Genomic DNA, 27,168 nt, shown 5'->3' with positions numbered 1-27,168 from the left:
AGCCCATGTTCAAAAATGATGAAAAATGAGGATAACATTTTTTTCAAAAATTCAAAAAACGATGGGCTATAACCCATGTTTTTTGAAATTTTGAATTTTCTTCAAATCCTCAAAAATGATGAAAAACGGCGTGCTATAGTATGCCGTACGGTAGGGGCTATAGCCCATGTTCAAAAATGATGAAAAATGAGGATAACATTTTTTTCAAAAATTCAAAAAACGGTGGGCTATAACCCATGTTTTTTGAAATTTTGAATTTTCTTCAAATCCTCAAAAATGATGAAAAACGGCGTGCTATAGTATGCCGTACGGTAGGGGCTATAGCCCATGTTCAAAAATGATGAAAAATGAGGATAACATTTTTTTCAAAAATTCAAAAAACGATGGGCTATAACCCATGTTTTTTGAAATTTTGAATTTTCTTCAAATCCTCAAAAATGATGAAAAACGGCGTGCTATAGTATGCCGTACGGTAGGGGCTATAGCCCATGTTCAAAAATGATGAAAAATGAGGATAACATTTTTTTCAAAAATTCAAAAAACGATGGGCTATAACCCATGTTTTTTGAAATTTTTAATTTTCTTCAAATCCTCAAAAATGATGAAAAACGGCGTGCTATAGTATGCCGTACGGTAGGGGCTATAGCCCATGTTCAAAAATGATGAAAAATGAGGATAACATTTTTTTCAAAAATTCAAAAAACGATGGGCTATAACCCATGTTTTTTGAAATTTTGAATTTTCTTCAAATCCTCAAAAATGATGAAAAACGGCGTGCTATAGTATGCCGTACGGTAGGGGCTATAGCCCATGTTCAAAAATGATGAAAAATGAGGATAACATTTTTTTCAAAAATTCAAAAAACGATGGGCTATAACCCATGTTTTTTGAATTTTTGAATTTTCTTCAAATCCTCAAAAATGATGAAAAACGGCGTGCTATAGTATGCCGTACGGTAGGGGCTATAGCCCATGTTCAAAAATGATGAAAAAACGATGGGCTATAACCCATGTTGGGCGTGCTATAGTATGCCGTACGGTAGGGGCTATAGCCCATGTTCAAAAATGATGAAAAATGAGGATAACATTTTTTTCAAAAATTCAAAAAACGATGGGCTATAACCCATGTTTTTTGAAATTTTGAATTTTCTTCAAATCCTCAAAAATGATGAAAAACGGCGTGCTATAGTATGCCGTACGGTAGGGGCTATAGCCCATGTTCAAAAATGATGAAAAATGAGGATAACATTTTTTTCAAAAATTCAAAAAACGATGGGCTATAACCCATGTTTTTTGAAATTTTTAATTTTCTTCAAATCCTCAAAAATGATGAAAAACGGCGTGCTATAGTATGCCGTACGGTAGGGGCTATAGCCCATGTTCAAAAATGATGAAAAATGAGGATAACATTTTTTTCAAAAATTCAAAAAACGATGGGCTATAACCCATGTTTTTTGAAATTTTGAATTTTCTTCAAATCCTCAAAAATGATGAAAAACGGCGTGCTATAGTATGCCGTACGGTAGGGGCTATAGCCCATGTTCAAAAATGATGAAAAATGAGGATAACATTTTTTTCAAAAATTCAAAAAACGATGGGCTATAACCCATGTTTTTTGAAATTTTGAATTTTCTTCAAATCCTCAAAAATGATGAAAAACGGCGTGCTATAGTATGCCGTACGGTAGGGGCTATAGCCCATGTTCAAAAATGATGAAAAATGAGGATAACATTTTTTTCAAAAATTCAAAAAACGATGGGCTATAACCCATGTTTTTTGAATTTTTGAATTTTCTTCAAATCCTCAAAAATGATGAAAAACGGCGTGCTATAGTATGCCGTACGGTAGGGGCTATAGCCCATGTTCAAAAATGATGAAAAATGAGGATAACATTTTTTTCAAAAATTCAAAAAACGATGGGCTATAACCCATGTTTTTTGAAATTTTGAATTTTCTTCAAATCCTCAAAAATGATGAAAAACGGCGTGCTATAGTATGCCGTACGGTAGGGGCTATAGCCCATGTTCAAAAATGATGAAAAATGAGGATAACATTTTTTTCAAAAATTCAAAAAACGATGGGCTATAACCCATGTTTTTTGAAATTTTGAATTTTCTTCAAATCCTCAAAAATGATGAAAAACGGCGTGCTATAGTATGCCGTACGGTAGGGGCTATAGCCCATGTTAAAAAATGATGAAAAATGAGGATAACATTTTTTTCAAAAATTCAAAAAACGATGGGCTATAACCCATGTTTTTTGAAATTTTGAATTTTCTTCAAATCCTCAAAATTGATGAAAAACGGCGTGCTATAGTATGCCGTATGGTAGGGGCTATAGCCCATGTTCAAAAATGATGAAAAATGAGGATAATTTTTTTTTTTTAAATTCAAAAAACGATGGGCTATAACCCATGTTTTTTGAAATTTTGAATTTTCTTCAAATCCTCAAAAATGATGAAAAACGGCGTGCTATAGTATGGCATGAATTGAACAAAGGGCATTGTTCAATTCATCAAAACATTTAGAGACAAACAAATAGACACTTATATGTAGTTAAAGCAACAGAGTTAAGCAACAGAAACAAACAACAATGGATTCTACAGTGTAAAGACACCAATTTAATTATAAATGTCAATAAAGTTGAATATCTAATAATATCAATTTAAAATGTATTATCCAATACAAATTTCCTTACCATTTTTAATGTTTTAGTTTTGTATTGCTATTTTTATTTGCTAATTGTAGATTGACCTACTTTTTGTTTCTGGCATTCCGCTGCTTGTTATTTTTTATTTTATTTTCATGTGAAGTACTTTGAGTTGCATTTTATGTATGACATGTGCTATATAAATAAAGTTTAATATGTGAAGTACTTTAGTTGTCAAGGATGCAGACAGAGTTGAACCCAGGAGAAAAGTCACAACAAACTAGAGTATAATAATAAAGTATTTAATAAAGAATTACGAGATATCTTACACAGGGGAATGCAGGTAGGAATCAGGCATGAATCAGAATGACATCAAAGTCAACACATGAACAGGCAGGACATCTGTGACACAGGTTATGAACTGACAATGAGTGTTTGTACTGAGTCCAGTTTTATAGTGAGCAGGTTGATTGGAGAAGTGTTCACTGCTGGGCTGATTAGGTAGTTGACAGGTGTGTAAATGGAACTGGGTGTGCTGGAATGGGATATGGGAGGCCAGTGTGGAGACTGAGGGAGAGACAGAATGTGACAGAGTTGCATTTTATGTATGAAATGTGCTATATAAATAAAGTTTACACCACTGACTGTCCCTCCATATAAAATAAAATTGATCAGTTACAATTCCAGACTATGAAGAATCATTTAATAAAGGAATACTTCCAGATTCAGTTAAAGATTAGCTTCAATAATTGTGATATTAAAAGTTAAATGCTCGTCATATGACATAACAGAGAGGAATGGGCCGGACCCTTGCTGCTGCGCCTGCTCTGCTCGTCTCTGTACTGTGTACTGTCAGTCCCAGCTCCGTGACTGCAGGGAGATGGAACTGTCGTCTGGATAGAACTTTCTGTTACAGTTAAATCAATATAAAAGTACCACACAACTGAAAAGTATCGCGACTGTGACCGCAAGTTAGAAACGTGTGTGGCTATAATGACGCACAGCTGTTTGCAGCGTCTTCTTCATGCATCTAAGCATTAACATTTCAATGGCCGAGGGTCGTTAGAGTCTATTGTTCCGTGTTGTTGTTATTGCACGTCTAATGGTTAGACGTGTGACAACGCAACAATAGGAAGCGATTACCACGGTCCATTCTGTTGCTGGCTCTCCGAGTAGCATGATCTGATTATAATCAGCTGTTTTATGTGCGTGCGTGCGTGCAGGGTGTCACCCAGGAACCGATAGAGAGAACCGAAATTGAATTATTGTAATGGGTACCCGGTACTCAAGCATGTTCGGTTCGGTACCGGATTGGTCCCGAGGTTCGGGACCCACCCCTAGCTATAACCCATCGTTTTTTTCCTTTTTTCATTTTTTTCAAATCCTCAAAAATGATGAAAAACTGCGTGCTATAGTATGCCGTACGATATGGCCATGGTCCAAAATGATGAGAAACGAGGATAACTTTTTTTTTCAAAATTTCAAAAAACATGGGCTATAACCCAGTGATACTCAACCTCAGGCCCGCGGGACCATTATGACTGGCCCACCAATGAAAATCTAAAAAAAAGAAGAAAAAAAATCTGGAAAATGAAATAAAAATAAATAAATCTGAATGAAGTTATCTTTAATTACATTATTATAAGTAATACTATTAGAGTTGTACTATTACTCGAACGAAAATAAAAGCTTGGGGGGGGGGGGAGATGCAATTCAAATTTAAGACATATACTGTGTATCCCTATTCCCTGACATAATTTTATAGCTAAACGGACATAATTCTATTTTATTGGAATGATGAAACCCAGCTGCCATTAATAGTTGGACATGGAAATGGAAATTGCGGAAATTGCTGAAACGGAAATTGCGGAAATTGCGGAAATGGTAATTGCGGAAATTGAAATTGCGGAAATGGTAATTGCGGAAATTGCGGAAATGGTGGAAATGGAAATTGAGGAAATTGCGGAAATGGAAATTGCGGAAATGGTAATTGCGGAAATTGCTCTTCACTTATAGCTATCTATTTTCAGTTAGATTGTATTATTTTACTCAGTCAGCCATATCACTATTCATTTTTTTTTCATGAAAAAGGTCATAGCTGGGTAATCTATTTTCAGGCAAATTGTGTTTATTGTATTTTATTTTACTCAGCCATAACAATTTATTTTCTGTTAACCAACTTGCTGGCTGGCAGGCAGGCAGACAGCTACTCATAGACAGGCAGACAGACAGACAGCTACTCATGGAGAATTGGACAGGCAGGCAGTCAGACAGCTACTCATAGACAGGCAGACAGACAGACAGCTACTCATGGAGAATTGGACAGGCAGGCAGTCAGACACAGGTATCATGTTATCATAATAACTTAGATCTTTTTGCAGGGATTTTTTTTTACAAGATGGAATTAAAGACTCGACACAATTAACTGTAATAAAATGGTATTGGTTTATTGCATTTTGTGCTGACAAATCTATAAAATGGAACGGGTAATCGCCAGAAGCCATAGATAGAAGCATTTGAAATGTATAAGATAAAACTACTTTTTCCTCTTTTTTTTTTTCTTCTTTTTTTTTGAAGGTATCATGAAACACAATAGAGAATAATACTAGTTCAATAGAATATTTACCTTACACCGACACAAAAAATAAACACCTCCACAATAAACTGTTTTATTTATTTACACATAAACCCCCTAACCACCACCACCCCCTGATCTCCAATGCAACCTCCCCAGCAGTTTTACAAGTGCACATGTACACACCCCCCCCCCCCCCCCCCCCCCACATAACTGAAAGGAACGCACTACGGCTTTACCATAAGACTACATACAATCAAGGAAGAGTAATGAAAGGTTATTAAATGAAGGGATTAAAACTAAGGGAAACACATTTGTGTGCACGTATATACTGTATTTATATATAATTCGTAACTACATCCATTCCATTTTCAAGCACTCGTACAAAATGTTTTTTCCACGACTCCAGTGAATTAAAAACAAACCCAGATAAGGAGTTGGTTTCCTCTGGATTGGGGTGTATATATTTAAATGGAAAAAAATCATTTTGCATCTTCAAAAGCTTATAATGCACTCTAATTGCAGCTTTGTGTGTTATTCTGACTGGGAATCAACATATTTAAGATGAGCTCCTGTTTAGCTAATTTTTACTATTGAGGTACTGTGATGTCTCAGCAAGCAGACATTCTTTGCTGATAAGTTTGCTTCTGTGCTGTTCATTGGAAGAGTTTTGATTATTTAAATACTATCAATTTTTCAAAATAAAAAAAGAGAACCCCTATTTAACAATTGTCAGAGTAATAACCATTTATTTAATCAGCCAATGACTCATCAGTATTTTGTTGTATCTAATTCATTGGAGTACACATTTGCACACCTATCATATGTAACTGAAATATACTTTGGTAATCAGTTTATCTGCGGATATATACGACACAATTGACAACAATCTGAAAGGACCTCTTGCAACAAATAAATCTACCATAAAAAATAGAATCTTGTACTGTAATATATTCATTCATCTTGGATACACTGATTGGCCAGTCAAAAAAAAAAAAAAGAAAAAAAAAAGAAGATACTAGCAAACATCTCATACTACCGAAAGAAAACGTCTCAAATAAACGGAGAAGAACAAAATACTTTTTTTTTTTTTTATATATACCACAAACACCCAATATATTTTCAATACTGCACCTTGTTCAGGTGTAGTAATAAGTCTTCTGCATGCATGCATTGAGTTACACAACATAACTGGAGTAGGGCTCTGCTTGCACTGCACGGGATAGTGTCTTCATTTTTGTTCCTCACCAGACTCCCAGAGAGATCACACTGACTCATAAATAAACAAATACATTAGAAACAAATGCAGCAGCACTCAATTTACCTTCTGAGTCACAGATCTGCTTGCGTCTGAGCAAGGATATTATTCATGGTTAAAAATTGTAAACCTTATATGTGAGCTATTATAGGCTTTCTGGCTCTCTCCGTCTTTCTGTTTTAACAAAAGCAAAAATTTGTGAGGCACTGCGTATACCAGTTTAATGGTCGTTGATGGTGTCTTTTCTAAAAAAAAGGACAGCCTCCTCAAACCCAGCAACAGATGTGTTTTTTTCTAAAAGGATAGCCTCCTCAAACCCAGCAACAGATGTGTTTTTTTCTAAAAGGATAGCCTCCTCAACCCAGCAACAGATGTGTTTCAGAGCCCTTAATATCCATTAGAGGATGGAGACTTTTGTAATGATCACCGGCAGGTTGGTCTCATGCTACAGTTTGTGCAGGCGAAAGATTTGATCTGTTCCACTTGATGGGCTATAGGGATGAGGAAGGAACATGCTGGTTTTATTTTTTTGACCACCTTGTGTGTCGTTCAAGCAGAGCCTAGTACCAGTATTGGAAGCGCTTGTTTTATATTCTTTGATCATTTTACAGAATTTATACTGCAATCACATATTATAAGTATAGAGCTGGGGGGTGGATTTGTGACAGGGGGGGGGGGGGGGGGGGAGAGGGGTATGGTATTTTGGAGGAGGCTCACCTCACAGATAGAGTGACAAGCACTATAGATTGAACATTTACTATGATTCTTTTTAGAAATATAGCAAGAGAAAATAAAATAAAAATAAAAAATGAAGTTGTGATGCATGCCTCACTGACCTAGAGAATACATAAATGATAAAAATGTCAACAAAATGAACAGGTAGGTAGTTTATTGCAGCCCAAAACTGCAGTATTAATGGATGTAATATGATTATTATCTTAAATAACATGTCACACCCCATACAACTGGTGTAATATACACCCATGCCACCAGAGAGCACTGTGGGACAGCCGACTTCCACAATTTCACTTAAGGGTCTTTTTTTTTAGGGTCCATAAGACCTGGTGACAAACATAGTGATGAACTAACTGACTGGTGGCACTGCTAGCTGTTTAAATGCAAACAATGAAACAAAAGCAATATCTGGAACGGAGAAAAAAAAAATCAAATAAACGAAAACATCTATGTGAGAACAATATTGCACATAATCTTACAAAACTCTAAGACTCTGTCCACAGTGATTAGACCAGTATAACAACGAAAGACAACATCGTAGTAGGTTACAGTGTTTCTGACTGCAGTAATAAGATTATTTACAAAGGGTGAAATGACCGTTCGTGAGGTCCATCCATTCGCTGACTCAAAAGCTTTCGTTACATTTCACTACTTGAGCAAAGATTGAAATATGACAAGTAGGCCTAACGATAATGTGAACTCATACTCTTTACTTTTTTCTTTTTTTTTGCGAAAGACTCGTTTACAAGGTCAAGCTATGTCGCCACGTGGCAAACAGGTTCTCCGATCTGTAATTTTAAGTGACATTTTGTGATCCTCGAAAGAGAAAACATTCCCTTTCCCCGCCTACCACCTTGAACATAGAACTCATCACGATATAGAAACCACTAAAAAACAAATATCGCCACGTAAGACCATGCAAACAGTAATTATAAAACACATTGATAATTTTTGATAAATAAATCTCATTTTCCCAGTAAACTTTTCCAATAAATATCAGATATCTCTTCTTTAGAATAGATTTTTAAAAGGCTCAGTCGATGCAGGCAATGTTCGAGTGACAATCCCAAAACAGGCCATATTCTTTCAAAACGTATTATTATTATTTTTTTCAAAGACATCATCAAGACATTGGACATAATCATGTGTAAAGATCAAAGTATTTGAAAGAAAATGTCTGATGATCTGAGGCGCCAAGAGTCTCTAAAAAAGACCTACAGCATGGCCTCTTGAACAAATACGTAACGTGCCACAGGTAGATGTGTTCTCACAACCTATATAACAACTAACAGACAATTCAAAGAAATGTAAAGGAAACATATTCTTAAACGTTTTAGTTGTTGTTTTGTTTTTTTATCTAATCAGAATGCTCAAATTCATGGAATATTTCCCCTGCAATAGGACTTGATTTACTGCTTTACTGAGCTATAACATTAGAGAAGGGACTAAGCAGTTTTGTAAAAAGAGAGAGAGAGAGAAAGAAAGAAAAATTAAACAACTTGGGGGAATTGCCCCTGGACCAACCAAACAAATGGCACCCTATAGTGTAATATTGCGTCAAGGTATTCAACATAAAGTTAGTTCTCTAATACAGTGGTTTTCAATAATTCTGTGCATAAGGCACACCAATGGACAAGTCGAGGCACACCTGTATTCATGGCGAAACTATAGCTGATCTACACGCTCAAAATATGTCGCATCGTGGCTGCCTTTTGAGCTTTGTAGATAGGCTATTTTCTCGACGTTTATCTGTGAAAGACGTACAAATGTAAATGTAAATTTAAAAAAACAATCGCCAATAATGGCATGCCCAAATTACAGCATTTGGTAAATATATAGTATTGGCAAATTGAACGTACAAATTATTGATATAGTCAATTTCAAAAATGAGTTATAACTACTTGTTATAGTTGTGTATATTGCGGTAATACTGTTATAGTTGCCACACAATCCCAAAGCACAGCTGGACTTGTCCCATGGCGGCACACCACCCCAGTGTGCCTCAGCACACCGCTTGGGAACCACCAAACTATAATACAAACTAAATGAGGAACCCTGTCCAGAGAGACAACGAGCAACAATGATATGTATGTCTGTTTAAGCCGTTTACCCTTTTTTCTCGTGATCTTTTTGTCATGTTCCTTCACTCGTGTCTCGTTATGTACAGTACAAATAAATCTATTGATACTAGCAGCATTCACAACATAATGGTCTGACATTCAAACACCACTTAAAAAACATTGAATAATGTTTAAATAGCTCTATAAACTAATTTGTTTTGCCTCTATTTGTATATATACTGTATATATGTATATAAATGTATATACAGTATATATTACTGTGTGTGTGTTGGTATATATATATATATATATTTATATGTTTTCATTTATATAGATCTACTACAAGTGCAAATGACCAAAAACAGAAGAAAAGAAAAAGAAAATAAAGTCAACACTCAGTGATTTCTGTCCTTGGTCAGAGTGACATGGTTCTGAATTCATGACGTATGAAATCTACATATACAAAATATATGTGTAAAAATAAATAACATGATTATGTGAGTTCCTAATTTCACCAATTGCACATTCCTTTTTTTCAAGATACACTTTTGAACTTAAATGTGATTTAAACTTTGCTAACAATTCATTCCTACGGTCGAGGACCTGGTTTGGCTCATGCCAATCTAGAGGATACAAAATCTCATTAGTATAGGTTCTACTGCATAGAGTTCTGTCTTGTGGACCAAGTGAGTTCCCTTAGCTATTACAGATATACCATTTGCTCTTCCAGAACGCGCAACTCGATATTTCTTTAACTTGTGTTCAGACAGTGCCCCCGTGAACAATCAATGAGTGCTCAAATGAAATACTAACTAATCAATTTTCTTCCAATTTCCAGGAATCCTCGGCTAACAAGAGGTTGGTTGATTTGACACACGTCACTGATTATCCTGTAACCGGGGGAACTTTCCAAAACAGCGTTGCCACTCCATGTAGGCATCTCTCCATCATTAAAGCACACTTTTGTTCCTTCTAATTTGAACAATAGAAATTTGTTTGCTATTTAATCTTTGAAAAATACTTTATAATAATATGGCACATGTTGGATATCTAAATTTGGCAAAAAAAAAAACAATATATCTTTGAGTGACAAGTCTAAAAAAAAATGGCATATAACTATTTCATAAATATGTATGTAACCCTCTGTCTATAAACATAACAAATACATTTTGTTTCTCTAAGATGGAAAAATAACACATTTAATGTTCATTTAATGAACTTGACTGGATTGGATTTAAAATGTCACTTGTTGCACAGTGGCGGACAGTGCAGGTGCAGTACTTTGTCAAAGGTTACAGTGACAGTTACCATAGTGATAGGAGCCTAAAGCAAGTTTTTGAGCTGACCCTCTTGAGAGAGAACATTTTTCTCCACTAGAAGCTTTTTTTTTTTTAGTATGTCACAAAAATACTACACTCATACTGAACAACGCGTCAAGAGCTTTTATATTATTTACAGTCAGTTTGATCCACACGAGAGGTCGGGGGGGGGGGGGGGGGGGTGTGCTGGCATCTGACAATGATGATCTCGACGGGACACATTAATACTCTCTCCCCACACACTCCTCTGTCGGACGGCCGCCCCTCCGCTTTAGGAAACGCAGTATTCACAGTTTAATTACGTTGTCAATCTCTAAAAACCAAGCTAGCCTTGTTGTTTTTTTTTGGCACTAACAAGTGGCACACTTTGGGTTGAGTGGGCCACTTAAAAGAGAGTAACATATGGGGACGAGTAGAAATACAATAATACGGGTGAATGGAAGGGAAAACATAATCGACCTTAAAAGAAATGACACAATCACAAGGAAAGGATGGACGTGTTAAGGAGTGCTCAAAAAAAAGTGTCATGGATCCACGTACCATTAAAGTCTTCAAATGTCACTGGGATTTTCACAGTCTTGTAGCATCCGCCTGTTCCGCCATGTGTCCTCTTCCTTCCACCCACTGTCCCGTGACTGTGGGTAGCAGTCTTTATACCTTTTTTTTCCTGTTTTAGCTGATCGTTCGCGTCGAAAACCCGGAAACGCGTGGATTTGACCGCGCACACACTCCGAACTCATTTCAGCTGGACATCAGAAGACAATTTGCTGCAGAGAAGTCTGTGGGCACTACCATGCTAACAAAAGTCCAACCTTCAAATAGCGAGCTGTGATTAAAAAGAAAGACAGATAAAAACATGCATATTATACGTTCACACACCTCAGCCAACAGCCCCAATGACCGTCTATTTCAAATGATTGTATGCTTAAAGAAAACTAACGCAAAACACTCATGGTAAAAAAAAAAAATGTCTAAAGAACTCCTAAAAACGATTTGAGGTGATTTAAAAAAAAAAAAGAGTCTGCCATAGAAACAAAAGGTATAGCCAGTGTATAACGGTTTGGCCGTCTAGTATAGGTTAACGTTTGTATCGCCGTTTAGCAGCTTGTCTCCTATACGATGTCTGATTTTATGCTTCGTCGTACAACGATGCCGTGGGTGAAAAAAAAATAACAGATCCATAAGACCACGACGCATCACATCTGCAACGTGTTGTGACCTTATAGATCAGCTAGGGGACGGGGACGGGGGGACATTCTGTACGGGGAGAGAATGCCATTGTTCGGGCTGTTGACTGGTGGGCGTGAGAGGACTTCCAAAACGTAAATAAATGACACGGTTTGGATGTGATTATGACGTGGTGATGGGGGAAGGAAAGGTCTGAGCACAGTGGTGGGTGTGGGACTATAGGGGTTAGGGGTCGATGAAGGGGGGGGGGGGGTTGATGGGAGGAGGAGGGGGGGGGTTGCTCTCTCAAGAGTAGATGGTGATGACCTCGCGGCCACCTCCGCGAACCAGGAGCACCCGGTTGAGACCGTCGGTGAGGACCTCGAGGAACTCCATGTCTGGGAGGGGGGAGAAAAACGGTCAAGGAAATCAACCCAAAAGAATACCTACTATACTATACACTGTATGTTCTGATGTATGCACGACCCTCATGGGTTAATACTAGTGGTTCTGTGGCCTGGCATATATAAAAACAGATTCGACCCGTTAACTCTCAGAGTTATATACACAGACCTGCAAAGGGTTCCATTTGGAACCCCTGTCTGTCGAGTATAACCCCTGAGGGTGCCTGGATCACATGTACAGAATGAAGTCTTTTTTTTTTCTTCTCGAGTATATAAATACTTAACCTCGTGTAGGATTTAGGTGTGTGTGAGTGACAATGACCCGGTCTGACCGGACAAACATCACTGTGCCACAGGTTAAAACCCATTCTGACCTGAGATCAGATTCATACGAGGTTTCCACTGGGACACACACTGGTCTGATTATTAACCCATTCTGACCTGAGATCAGATTCTAAAAATGTCAGCCGTTCTTCGATTTTTTTTCAAAAATAGCAGACCTACAAGCTCGTAGCGCGCCACTCGGTGGCTCTCTCCAAGTACTCTGCCAAGGTTCTATACTATAGGCTTATTACCTCAATCTCTTCACATATTGTACGGTTAATATAAAACGCTATTATTCAGGCACATTTCAGCCACCTCCTTTTGCCCATTAGGACCACTCTACACGCAATGCCACCATACATGTAGCGACGTGCACCTATGGTAGCAACATTCTACAGGCCACAGGTTTCCGCGTTACACCTTTTTTTTCTCCGTGGCGCTAGAGGCTTTTGTCACTATAATTCAATTCGCCGTTCCAATATCGCCACTATGAATCTATTTCTCATGTGCGATTAGGACATTAATGATACAAATTAATTACATTTTCATATCAGTGGACCCGTTTGATATGGGGGTCCAAGGCCAAATTAAAGTCAGTTTAGAAAATATTGCGTAATTCACCGGGCAACTGAAGCAACGTAAGACCCATCTTTAATGATAACCATTCATTACTTAAAAGGACCACTTTACCACTTTTCAACCTATCCTGCTACCCTAATAGACAGGGGTACATAAGCACATGGCCGTTTATCCAACAGCTTTCTCCGACCGAACCACACTTTTACCACACATCTCTATATGCAAAATAAAACCTGCACACTCCCAGAAAACATATAGACTACATTGCATTCGCCAAAAATGTCTTATTTACTGTTTAAATATTACTTTTCTGAAACACGCTATTGTTGCTCAACCTCTACAGCCTACGTCAGAATCGTCATGTTGGCGTCTACTACGCCAACTACGTTCACTTAATGGGGCCAGTCCTTCACAGTGACACACGCGTTAGATCAACCACGCGACCGGGATGGTTTCTACCCCTCAATGTCGTGCCTACTCTACACTGCCATCCGAAGGCCCCTCCCCCTTTCACTGCTCCTGTCTCGCCAACTACGTTCACTTAATGGGGCCAGTCCTTCACAGTGACACACGCGTTAGATGAACCACGTGACCGGGATGGTTTCTACCCCTCAATGTCGTGCCTACTCTACACTGCCATCCCAAGTCCCCTCCCCCTTTCAGCGACTCGAACAGCAGCTCCGTCCGAAAGCCCACAGCACTGCACAGCCCCACACATGTCACACACCCAAAGGCATCGAATGAATGAATAAGGCGCTTATATCGCTTTTGCTCAGTGGATGGGACATTTACATTAAAAGCAATCGGATGGACGCGTGGATAACGGCATGGTTGTGTGCAATCGGAGGGAAAGCTTCCATAATCCATATAGCTTCCATGCTAGCTGCTTCAGACACAGGGGAGGGAGATGGCCCGGTCTCGAGTGCGAAATAGTGCTTATGCAACAATTACCCTAAAAACACAAACACCTCAACTCGATGTCATTGTGAATAAGAATTTCGAGCGACAAAATAATTTTTGGAAGGACACTTTCACCCAGTATGAAGCTATATGTGGTAGCCGTGTGTGTCACACCAAAACTGGTGTCCTATACAATCCTGTAACGATCCTCTCTTGCATCTGGGCTGAGGCACTGCCTGCGAGTTGGCTCCGTCTAATAAGCAAATTTAGAACTTCCTGTTTGAGAGCTAGCTAATTTAAGACATCCGGTTGCCTTCAGAATAAAATAAGGTTATTTAATTCGTTAATTAAATAATTACTACATTACATTATTAGTATTATTGTTACATTACAGTTATTGTAAAGACACACATTATGTTCCTGTGTAAAAATAAGTAATTCAATATATCTAAATGGATAAATGCTATTCACTACAGTGCATGGACTTTATAACGTGGAAATAATACTTCTGGATTTGCAGGCCTGGCGCCACGGGGGGGGGGGGGGGTAAAGGGGTGTTTGCCCCCCTAAATCAACCTCTCTGCCCCCTTAGATCAAAAGTGGAAAAAACTCAGTGATTTATCCACACATCGCTCTGTGTGTGTGTGGGCGTGTGTGTGTCGCGTCGCCCTCCAGCTGCAATTGCGAGTGTGCGCTGTGTGCAGGGCACACTACTGAGTTTAAAAACACAGCTGAAACATGAAGTGGCGTCTGTCGACTCCCGCAATTTCTTTCTTCCCATATTGCGCTGCAACGACACTGGGATGAGGCCCCCGAAGGGGGCCGAAATTCTAGTCTTCATAATAATAGGTCCTCACTAATAATGGCGCAATTATTTTCTACTCGGTCAGTGTCTCATATAGGAGGGCTGTAGTGGGCAGTTCAGAAAAACAACAAATTTGTTAAACATATTATAGTATCTATCATTAAACAGAAGTTCTTGCAGACAAGGCAATGTATTATGTAATGGCACTTTAAAAGCCTGTCACACGCCAGAAATAGCCTAGATCAAGCCTGCGTTGCAACCGGCACCTCGTTGTGAGCTTGCCAATTTCTGCGGGGAAGGCCTCAGTTCTTCATTTACACGACACCGCTGTCACTGGTGAGTTAAATTTGTTCAGTCCAGACGACCACAGTAGCATACTGTATACCTCGGCGGAGGAGGGATAGGATCGCTGATTTTACGACGCTAATAAATGTTCCTCACAGTTTCCTGCGACGAGTGACAACATTCCTGCCTGGCCCTCTCAAAACAAACGGTGAGGGTTATACGAGTCGACGCTCGCTTGTTGGTGTTGCACGAGAGAGGCCACAGAAATATAGCCCTGTAGTTTTTGGACACATTTAGAAATATAAAAAACGCGTGTTTTATGAAACAAGTTAAAAATGTGCGCCCTGGTCGCTCTGAAACCGTAAACTAATATGTTTTTTTTTGAGTGGTGCAACCACTCCTACAACCAGCAATGTCCGTGTCCGTGTACCTACCTGTTTGTTTGTTTGTTTGTATCAGTGGCCATGAGCACGAGTGGTGTGCGCATGCGTGAAATTGGAACGATAGTATGTGACTTATTGATACCAGTAGGGGGCGCCAGAAACAGAGAGAGGGGTAGTGCTGTGTTTGCTGCCTGCTAATGAGAGAGAGAGAGAGAGAGAGAGAGAGAGAGAGAGAGAGAGAGAGAGAGAGAGAGAGAGAGGAGGGGGGGGGGGGGGGGAGAGAGAGAGGGGAGTTGCACCACTCGGTTCACACAGGTGTGATTTTTTAATCTACACCCAAAATGTCAAAATGTGTAAAGCGAAACCCAGGAGAATTGAAGGATACAGTTCTCGTCGCCCATCCTGTTCTTGGGAGCTCCGGGCATGTTGAGGAGCACCAGCTTGGCTTCCGAGGACTTCTTGATGATGACCTCGTTCAATCTGAGCGCCGTGTGCATGCGGCGCACGTTGGACTGGTTCCTGGTGGAATACACAACAGGTTGAAATCACCTTCACACACACACACAGTCTAACAACATGCTAAACCATCCCAGATCCAAAGAGTCCTAATGATAAGGCTATGGGGCAACGTCATATGAGACTGGATATCATCTGGTCATTTGGATTCATACTAGTTTTAATCACGTATTGTGTAGGTAACCTTTTAGTAGCTATTTAAAAGAAATAGCTACGATTGCTCAACTTTAAGATCAGCTATAGGGCATATAGCAGTGGTGGCCATTTTGTGGCGTCACAGGTAGAAAGCCCATAAAGTTTTCCCATAGAGATTTCAAAGAAAACACACCCGTGTGAAGTGAGGCGTGCTCTTATCAACGTACATCATCATGACGTAACACGTCTATTTGCTCAGACACATATGACGTATAAAAGTCTCCATTCGTTGTCAATGGGAATTTAATTTTGTTTGTGTGTAAGATGAAAATCTACACTGAATAGCTGAATATAGGAGGGGCTAGCGCCCCACACAACACATTTTATACCTATAGAACCAAGCAATCCAGGCTCCTGGTGAAACATGACCATAAATCATTTGATAAACACGTATACAGTACTATATGCTTATCACCCAGCCAGCCCTAAATGATTGTATTATGATTCAAAGCGTCTTTCAGCTCCTAAATCGTTAATAGGGTGATGGAAGCTCATTGACACATTAATGACCTCATCCTCCACATGCATCCATGTGACTGACTGGTTAACTGACTGGTTAACTGACTGGTTAACTGACTGGTTAACTGACTGGTTAACTGACTGGTTAACTGACTGGTTAACTTGGTCCATATAGTATGAGAATGTATGAGTTGGAGCTTCATATGGACTTCAATAATACTTACAGGTTCTCCCACTCACTGCAGCATGGCGAGAAGAGAAACACATGGTCATCAGTGCCATACCAAACATTATGCATTGCAGCTTTACATTTCACAGATGGAAGAAACTGCAGCCACTCCAACGTTAATAGCATTTGTACTAGTAGACACCAGTGTAGCACAAAAATAATGAAGTCTGTGTGCTTGACTATTTATAGGGGTTTGACTGGATTAGCCGTAACTCAGAGAGTGTACAAATGGAACCAGGTTTGGTTCCATTTGGGTATATACACTCTCAGAGTTAAATGAAACATAGATTTTTTACAATTATAAATTGGGTTCCCAGAGATAGAAATCCCATTAAATCGAGGTCTGTCCGTACTAGCCCTAATGCATATCAAACTACGGGTCCTTGTAATGGAAAAGAATGGTTGAAAATCACTGCTAGAAGTCTAGAACCGTGAAAGTCTTACTCATGGGAGGGGGGGTCCTTCAAACGGTTTTCAAATGGGGGGGTCCGCGGATAAATAAGTGTTCATTTGAGGGGGGTTTACCGTGATATGAAAACGTTTGAGAACCAACTGTCCTATAAACATAAAACTCACGGCTTCATGTTGAAGATATCTTTGATGCCCTCGGGCGTGGCTGCGCCGCCCCCGCCGCCGCCGCCCGGCGGCTTCTTCTTGGGCGTCCCCTCCCCGTCGCACTTCTCCGTCCAGGTCATCTGGACCTGCTCTCCGGGGCTCTGGGGCTCCGCCCCCCCTGTGGGCGGAGCCCCAGGGGTGGCGGCCGGGGTGGCGGGGCTGGCCGGAGTGGTGTTGTCGTGGATGAGCTGCACCTGGAAGGAGGAAGGAGAAGAAGAGGACGACTTTGACTGAGAGATGACGACGACGACGAAGATATAGCTTGATGAGCGACGAGAGACGAGAGGAGAGATGGTTGAGAGAGTGTGAGCCAAAGCCGAGGTGGTGGTGGAGAATGCGGGCGTGCGGGTGAAGTCGACCACATGTGTGTGTGTGTGTGTGTGTGTGTGTGAGAGAGGAGAGAGATGAGAGAAGGGGCTAAGATCAGATTCTAAAAAGTGTCTTCTACATCCTGAGAGTTTTCTGAAAAAGCTGTGTTTCTATTATGTCAGTCGTTCTTTGATTTTTCCAAAAATAGCAGACCTATACAAGCTCGTAGCGCGCCACTCGGTGGCGCGCTACGAGCTTGTAGATCTGCTATTTTGTCAAATAGCTAAAGCATAACGTAACGCTATAACACCAAAAGGGGTCCCCGCCGGCCCAAAATGGATTAAACGCCTGATTTATATACTTTGTCGCGCGCCGGATCTCACACAACCAAAAATTGGACAAAATTTAATTTTATTCATTAAAAAAAAGGTTACATAGTGCCGTTTTAAGTTTAACTAAACTATGATATTAATAATACTACTAATACATCATAATTGCAGTTGCAGTATATGAGGTATAATATGAAACAAAAATCACACCCGTGTGAAGCGAGTGGTGCAATCCTCGCGAGATTGTGGATCTGCTGCTTATATAATTTGTAATTAAAAGGTTCTTTTGAAATAACCTCTAAAGTGAACAAGATCTTGGAATAACGTGTTCCTGCCACGCGCTATACGTCCAGCCAGGGAAACCCCACCACCCCCCCACCGTCAGGTGAAAAGAAGCGGCTTGGACTCCTCTCATGCATAGAAGGAAACATGAGGTCAGTCCGTTGCTCTCCCCAGGTTGGCGGAGGGAGTGTATAGAGCCCCAGGATTATACATTAGATAATTGACACAGGGGTGAAAGAAATGGGTTTACAAAATGGGCTAAAAATGATTGAGTTAAAGGTATATTCAGTGATTTCACTTAATTCAAATATCACTTAATTTTTGTGATAATCCTCCCTACTATAGAGTGTGCTGACCATATGTGACACAGGCCAGCACTTTGGTCCTCAACTCGCCAGAATGAAATGGTCGAAATGGTCGAAATAAAATCGTTTTCTTTTTTATGTGATTTTCTTTTTTTTTCATATTAACACAGTTTGAATGTTGAAGAAGGTTTTTATTCCTGTCAGGATCTGCCTTCTGTGGGTTGTGTTTGGTGTTCCTGATTCTTATTTTGAAGTGATGCTTTGTGTTTCCTGTCCTCCTTTGTAGTAGTTTCCTGCCTTGTCTCACCTTCCCTGATTTTTGGTTCTTTGTTTCACCTGTGTCTTGTTTTTCCCCCAGCCAATCCTTGTGTTGATTTGATTTGAGTTCACCTGTGTCCTGTTAATCTTGTACCTATTTAAGCCCTGTGTTTGGTTTTGTTCCCTGTTGGATTATTGTATTGTCACCTGAGTTCCAAGTCTATGTTTTGTTTGCTAGTGTTTGCACCATACTGCTATACTAGGCTGAATAAAGACTTCTAAGATCCCGACTTCCTTGCATTTGGGTCCTGCTTGAATACCACCTCCTGACAATTCCAACAGATTGTTCATTTGGGCAAAGTAAACGTATACATTTATATGTCAAAGTAGGCTTGTTTTTTAACAATGTTTTGGGGCCGAGAGAAGCGCAGTTCTGAGATTTGCATGTTGTTTTCGATTGGTCCTGGGATGTCTTTGTTCTGAGGTTTCACGCTCTGGTCACCGCCCATTAGCGTGCTTGTGTGTTTATAAACACAGAATTATTCTACATGGCTATAGTATGGAGGAGCTTTTGGGTTAAACTTTACAGGAAAATAAACAAAACCACGTAGCTACACGCTCAAATACGCTTCCCAGCCTGGAGAATAGACTTCCACCATCACACAACAACAGGCTAAAAGCTAGCTAGCCTAGTTAGCTAGCTGTCTGTGTGTCGTGTGTTAACAGGGACATTGTCTTAACTGCTGAGATGTTGTCATAAGCATCTAAACACATGTTTTCACTCCTAAAATGTATAAAACTAATAATACATGTGAAACGTTGCCCGTTAGTGCTATATTGATTCATAGCCATGGAAGAGTGTTGCTGCTTATTCTTGTTCTTTTCCTCCAGCCGCAAAGAGCCAAAATAACTCGTCTTTTCTTTAAATCATAACTCGCTCATTTTTTGCTCATTTAAAAAAATTCAAAATACTATATAAACTACGAAATTCAGGCTTTCATTTGGTATATAGATCGTTTGTGTAGGCCGTCTCTACGAAACGGTATCAAGTGAAAAGGAAATGTCGGGAAATAGTTTTGTGTAAAAGATCGTCAAATATATGGCCGTTAGTACTGTTAATTCAACATCCGGTGAGGGGAGGATACGGATTGTGTATGGAAATCAGCGCATACAGTGGGTGGGCTTTAGACCGGATGTAAGCCACATCCACTAAATGTACACTAAATAGAAATAGTAGACCTGCATAAAATGGTGTAGCCTACTGCAGCTATTTACAACCAGGTAGTGTATAAGTGAAATTGAACACTTAAATTAGTATTTAATACTTGAATACTTATACTTAGTATTTAATACTTAGTACTTTTGTTATGGCTGGATTTCGGACACTAAACGCGTGAGACCAAGTTCCCTTGTAGATCATTCTTTATTAACGTGCACTCAGTATACACGGATGCTACTGGCTCGCAGGCCGGTCCTCCCAAGAAGCATAAGCAATTCAATCACAGAGGTATACTTTATATACAGTCTTAGCCCCACCCACAAGGTGGACCAGAATGAGAGCAGACAGGATGGGGAGGTGAATAAGCAAAGGACCATTTGTTTACACACAAAGGAAGAGGAAGAGGGGGGGGGGGGGGGGGGTGGGACGGAACAGGTGAGAAGGGAAGGGGGGGGGGAACTTGCTCTCCCAACATGGACAGGAAGAGACGGGGGTTGTGAGGTGGAGGTGTGGAGAGGATCTAAGTGACAACCGCCAAATGTTGCCCACAGATCACAGCATGGTTACAGCATGGTTCAGTGTTCCAAGGCCCGTCTAGACTAATTTAGTGTATTCAATTACCATGGTACTACATGGAAAATCCTTCTCACTTTCAAAAGGGTTTATTGGGGCACCTTACAAATTGCATTGTTTGTTCTACTGGCTTTGGCTCTGTTGACAGCTAAAACGTTCTAAGGTGGTCATTGTGGGTGGAGTTAAGTACCTATTGTCCCTCCCATTGTAATAAGGAGTTCCTCCGTGTCCCCAGTTAACCCCTGGGGGTCAAAAAAACCTTAGGTTTCATTTTTGGCTCTCTATCCTGATTGGATGAAAGGCTTAGGTCCCACAGCCAAAAACGAAACCTAAGGTTTTTTGAGTGAAATCACTGAATATACCTTTAAGAACATAATGAAATGAACCAGATGATAAACAGAGTCATAAATCATATATACCTCCTCTTCAGGCTTCTCTTCCTTGCTTCCGCCCGGTGGGTCCTCGGTCACACTCAGCTGGGTGGTGACGGCGGCCGGGTTCTTGCGGCGGATGGACCCGCGGGAGGAATCCGTGATGCTCTGGATCTGCGCGGCGGCAGACAAACGAACGAGAACACAGGATAAAAGGGTTGTTTTCGTCGACTAAAACTAAGTCGAAAAAATTTCGTCTACGTAAAAGTAAAGTTCATAAATGAAGTTCTGCACCTCGGTTTTGGAAAGGAAAACCTCCCATAGAGCAAAATATTTCGCTCACTTACTTAAAGAACCATGGTTACTAAAGTAACCTCCATGTTTTCGTCGACTAAAACTAAACTTTGACTAAACTTAACTAAACTAAACTAAATGACAACTAAGCTACGATGACTAAAACTATAAGACTAAATATACTGACAATTTCGTAAACAAATAAAAACTAGGCTAAAATGTTAGGAAGGGACTAGTGGACAAGAGATCAAGTATAAGTCATTTTACACTTGGTTGCATCATGCTGAAAATAGCAAGATCTACTGTGCTTGTAGATCGGCTATTTTGTGTAAAAACAGTCCGTATGACGGCATCAGTGCCCACCAAAATACATTTTAGTCGACTAAAACTAGACTAACACCAGGTGACTAAAATGTGACTAAAACTAGATGAAAACTATTCCAAAGACTATGACTAAAACTAAAATAAAAAACAACACTGCGGAGCACTATATCCACGTTTTTTCATTCTATGACTTTTGTTTTTGCTACATTTGTAACCACACTGCTCTGCTATTTCTGTCTCCATAAAAAAACAGAGACATTTGAAAACACTATGCTGCTGACCCCATTTTGTTTTCAAAATGACACCCACAAATTGGAAAAATTGGGTGGGGTGCCCACCCACCACTTATTACACTTACAGCACACGCGTTCTTTAAAGGTTCTATACCTTTGAGTTGGCGAAACTTTAAAGAAGATCCAAGGCAGCTCTGTGCAGTTGAGGTAGAAAAATCCTTTATTTCATTTCAGTTCTATAGTTGAACGAAAGTTGCGCTTTATGGTAGAAAAGGTCAACGATACTATAACAAGTGTGGATTCATTTATTTTAAAATGTGTGGCCCCCCAGACCACCAACAAAATGACCGGAACTACTTAATATTCACCAAAACAAGACCAGAACTCCCACCACGGGACTCGGAGAAACAAAGAATATCTTTGCAACCATTACTTTAATGAAAAGTATGTCCCGTACAGCTTTAAAATTGGAACTATAACCCTTGAAGTCATCAGATGGATTTTTTCTTTTAATGTATACTTTCATCATTTCCTCATGGCCCACCAGTGGTGGGCCCCGTCAAGTCAAAGCAAAACAAACCAAGTCGAACCAAGTCGAGTGAAATCAAGTGAAACTCCGAAATGCACATGCACAGAAGAATAATTGGCACAGAGTTATAGACACCCAAAGAATCCTTAAGATAACCTTGAATAAAACGATGTCTTTCTCTTACCTCTCTCTCACGCTCGGTCTTGGTCAGGTTGATCTGCTTGAGGATCTGCGAGCGTTGCTCCATCACCAGGGTCTTCTCGTAGGTGTAGGCTGAGATATCGCTGTCTTGCTACAGAGGAGGGAAGACAGATATATCATGGGCCCATTATTTCTCTTATCGAAACACTGGAAAGACAAAAAACATTGGAAATAGTCAAAATGCCAGAGCATTCATCTGAGCATAATGCTCTGTGATAAAGAGAACTGGGGGAAAATGGATGTGAAAATGCCAACGCACAAAGCACTTTTTAAGCAGTCAGGCGCCCTGCGTGACTTTCCTCATATTTTGTCTGTTCGGTGTTCTCTCCAGAAGTCCATTTGATCAATCTGATCCGTCTGCCCTCTGAAAGAACTCCTTCGGCAACTTATCAGACTTAAACACCCATTATTTCTTGTCCTGTATTAACCCGGAGCTTATCATTTTGGCTACAATGTAATGGTCTCCCTGGGAATAATCGTTGCTCACAGAAGGTAATGTAGTTCAATACAGTCAAAGTCGAAGTACATTAATCTCTCCAGGTAGGTACAATGAAAACAGCCATTCAGTTGTCAGTAGTGCTATTATGGGGTGGTTTTCTGTGAATGTATAATGCTGTCTGCACGTGTGTGCGTGTCAGAGGAACGAACGCATCATTTTAGCTATTGAAAAATAGCAGATCTACAAGCTCCTAGCACGTGTGAATGAGGCCCAAGTGGCTTCTTAGTCAGTAGAGAATGGTAAATGTTAATCATTACAAATGCTTTGAAAACGGTGAACAGTAGGGGTAGGGGACGATATGGGTACCTCACGACACTATATATGTGGCAAACCTCGATAATGATAATATCACGATATTCGGATTATCGGATATTAGGAGAGAAAATCCGATTTTTTTTTACATTTTTATATATCAATAAAAAAATGTCCAAGGCAACCCCGCGGTTTTGATACATGTCGACATACACGTCGTCCAAGGCCAAAATTTGGTTAATGCCATAGACTGTAAAAAATATGGACAAAGCGTTCCCAGGGTCTAACATGAACGTAAAATGAAGCCTGTCAGTCCTTGCAATGGAAGTCGCCATCTTTCTAGATCCGTTTTGGCCCAGCTGGCCATTGGCTGGCCCAGACAACGAGGCGGGACTTCCCCCCTTCTTCTCCGTTGGTTTTTATTTTGACTCGAGTGGGTGGGGAATCCCTATCATAGACTGTAACGGTAGCCACGCCCCTCAGAACATACGCGACTTTATGGTCATTCTTTTAATTAATGGGACCATAATTTTCCAAAAAGAATATTATGACATTAGAAATGAGACTTTAAACTAGTGACTGGAAGCAGAAAGTATTCATGACCATGTTTATTAAGGTGATACAGTCTAGGTGAAGTTGGGCCCAAATACATGGACTTCTATGGGGCTATGGGGTTTTTCTGGGTCCAATGACAGCGCCACAACAGGCCATTATATGAACTTTCATTTCCTTAGTGGCTTCACAAAATATCTGTCTGACTGCCCCCCTGGTTAATGCTCACCATTTCTACGACTTCGACCATGGCGTCGATACGCAGATGGTAGAGGAACGTGGTGAGGTCCTTCTTCATCTGGATGCTGTTGTCGTCCATCTGGGCCACGGTGAAGATGCGCATCTTGCACTTCCTCCACACCTGAGAAGCAAAAAATGCAACCGGTGACCACTCAGTGGTGGAAGAAGAAGTACTCACATCTTTTTTTTACTTGAGTAAAAGCATATAAATTAGGCCTGTCAAAAAAAATCGATTCGAGTTAGAATCGCGATTCTAATGCCGTCCGATTCAGAATCGATTATCATTTTCCAAAAATCGATGCAATGCATTATGGCCTGGGTTTCTGCATAGTGCATTTACTACCAGCTAAGCTAAGCCTGCCAATTGTATTTATTTTACACCTGTACTAATGTATTGTTCTGGTATTGAGTGAGAAGAGATTTTGTAACTTTTGTACTGGTTCAAATTTGTGCAAGCTAAATAAATGAGACATGTTCTTACTCTAAATTCTTACTTTAAATCATTCAGTTTATAAAACCTTTACAATTATACAAGCTTTTTACTAAATGTACTCTGCTTTCATGCCAGAAGACTGGAGTAGATCATGCTAAAATTCTATTTAATTGTTTTTAATAAAAATAAAGAAACTGCTTTAGAATCGAAAAAAAAACTTTTTTGAATCGAGAATCGGAAAAATCGAAAAGATCGTTTTTGAATCGAATCGTCACCCCAAGAATCGGAATTGAATCGTGGGACACCTAAAGATTCGCAGCCCTAATATAAATACTGCAATGTATAGGAATACTCTGTTACGAGTAAAAGTCGGGGGATTCAAAATGTATACTCGGTTAAAAGTACCAAAGTGTACGTAAAGTACCAAAAGTAAAAGTAGTAGTGCAGAATTTCAGTATCACTTGTGTGGGACAAGTGGGACGGGACGGTGTAAGCAACTTATTTCTTAAATGCTTTGATGTCATATTCCACCGTAGGCCTATTGTCTATCATTTTGTTATTAAACCCCTCTGGTGTCATTTTGTTTAAAAATGATAATTGGGTTGCGTTTGTAATAATAAACCATTGATGTGTGAGCATTAGTGGTGTGATACTTTGATGTGTGGGTTAAAGTGCACGTCGTGACAGTGTATATACCTTGTGCTGGCGGAGGAGGAAGGGGAGGAGCATCAGCATGCCTCCGTCGTGGACGATCCACCACACGTCGATGTGGCCCTCGGTGAAGCGCTCGCCGTTGGACGGGAAGGCCGAGATGTTCTTGGGCACCAGCAGAGCCAGGTGAGCCGAGGTGGTCTCTCTGACCAGCTCTGAGACGAGACGGGAGACGGGGACGGGAGAGGAGAAGAGAAGAGAGGTCAGAGGTGTTCACACAAGTATAGCCTTGTTATACCCGTCTGTAAAACAGACCAACGAAGGCAGCGTTTACTATCGGTGAAAGAAATGCAAATGCCACTCCTTTCCATGCCATGCTGGAAGGCAGCATCCCCCCCTGAAGTCTCCTGAACTTGAACGCAGCATTGAACGAACAAATTTGTTTAGAAATCCATGTCGTATACACAGCATCCCCACTATAGCTAAAGAGTTCTGGGTTGCTCCCCGGAAATAGCGGTGACGCGTTGAGAGCGTGTATAGATCTGCTATTTTTGTCCACATAAGTGCCCTCTTACGGGATTTTAGCCCCCTGCCCCTCTCTATAACACTCTCTGCACGTCCCTGGATATCAGAGAAGCTATCAGAAGAAGAGGACACAAATTATTGTGTCCTCTTGTGGTGGTGGGCCGGTCTGGGCCAAAATCACGCGAAAATGCCCGGGCCGAATTTTTGTCCTGCAGTCCAGCCCTTGCACACAAGTAGGGGGTGTAACAGTTAATTGAACGAATCAATTTAATCTATTATATGAAAAAACAATATTGATTTTTTAATAAAAGTCTCGTTTTAGGAGGGGGAAAAACGTTTTCAAAGATTTTCTAAAATCTGCGGAAAAAACTGTCGTATACTGTTGTGTGCCGAAGTATGAAACAGGGCCTTGAGTATGTGTAATTATTTGCATTATATAAAATAAAATAAATCCTGCGTCAATTCATCAATGTCATCAAGTGCTTCTTGATCATTCAATTCATCGAAAAAGGACAAACAATCGCTAAGAATACTATCGATCCATATGGTTGCAGCCCTACACACAAGTTCAACTGTACACTAACTATACACACACTAACAATACAAGGGATTTATATGCATGAATGTTAACACAGCTGGGGTATTAGTGGGACCACAGCGGCAGCAGCTTGTAGAACTAAACCAGGCAGCTGTGTGCTGGAAGGTCTTTGACCCTGGACAACCTCTCTATACTCCCATTTAAAGACACTCCCCTCCGGCTCCGGACGGCTCCACTAAAACCCGTGGGAAGGAGAGACCTCTAATGAGAAGTTTCCCCCTCCCCCCAAGTGAGGCCATTTTCAGACTTTGTTCTGAATAGAGTATAGACTGTTAAAAACTGGACCTAGTTCTATATGCCCATAACCGATGCCACGCTTTTGGGGTTTGATGCCCGTTCTCTGATTTTGGAGAGTCGTAGGCCAAGGTTTAGCATACAGTATAGCTTACCGATGTTTTGACTTTGACTCCCGAGTTTCACGTCGATTTCCATTTGAGAACATTTAATTTATAAATCAATAGCTAAAATAAAACTTTGATATAGAGAAAAAAAAGAAAAAAAAAACATAATATAGAAAATGAAACATTGAACTTTAATTCAACAATGAACAAGCAAACAAAGTTTAAATAGAATACATGTATATAAACTAGACTTTATTTTATTTAACCACCTAAACTTTAAAATTACTGGATTTCAGATTTTTTTTTGAATCTGATCTCAGGTCAGAATGGAAAACTGTCAGGATGTAGAAGACATTTTTAGAATCTGATCTCGGGTCAGAATGTGTTAACCGCC

At 40.1% G+C, this 27,168-nt stretch overlaps 1 protein-coding gene across 1 annotated transcript in view; it reads right to left on the bottom strand.

The window, feature by feature from the left end:
* Positions 1–12,068: 12,068 nt before the first annotated feature.
* The window catches only part of slc12a5a (solute carrier family 12 member 5a), a gene marked incomplete at both ends in the record, with an annotated part of 263,063 nt that continues 247,963 nt past the window's right edge, over positions 12,069–27,168 (bottom strand). The window contains 8 exons of the mRNA XM_080785760.1: positions 12,069–12,160; positions 15,828–15,961; positions 16,837–16,851; positions 17,418–17,650; positions 21,151–21,276; positions 22,667–22,774; positions 24,216–24,347; positions 25,356–25,525. Coding sequence (XP_080641886.1) covers positions 12,069–12,160; positions 15,828–15,961; positions 16,837–16,851; positions 17,418–17,650; positions 21,151–21,276; positions 22,667–22,774; positions 24,216–24,347; positions 25,356–25,525 — 1,010 coding nt within the window. The remainder of the gene's footprint in view (positions 12,161–15,827; positions 15,962–16,836; positions 16,852–17,417; positions 17,651–21,150; positions 21,277–22,666; positions 22,775–24,215; positions 24,348–25,355; positions 25,526–27,168) is intronic.

Source organism: Protomyctophum bolini (genome assembly GCF_963924005.1).
Source record: "Protomyctophum bolini genome assembly, chromosome: 2".
NCBI classification, from domain to species: Eukaryota; Metazoa; Chordata; class Actinopteri; order Myctophiformes; family Myctophidae; genus Protomyctophum; species Protomyctophum bolini.
This window is presented reverse-complemented; position numbering and strand designations above follow the sequence as displayed.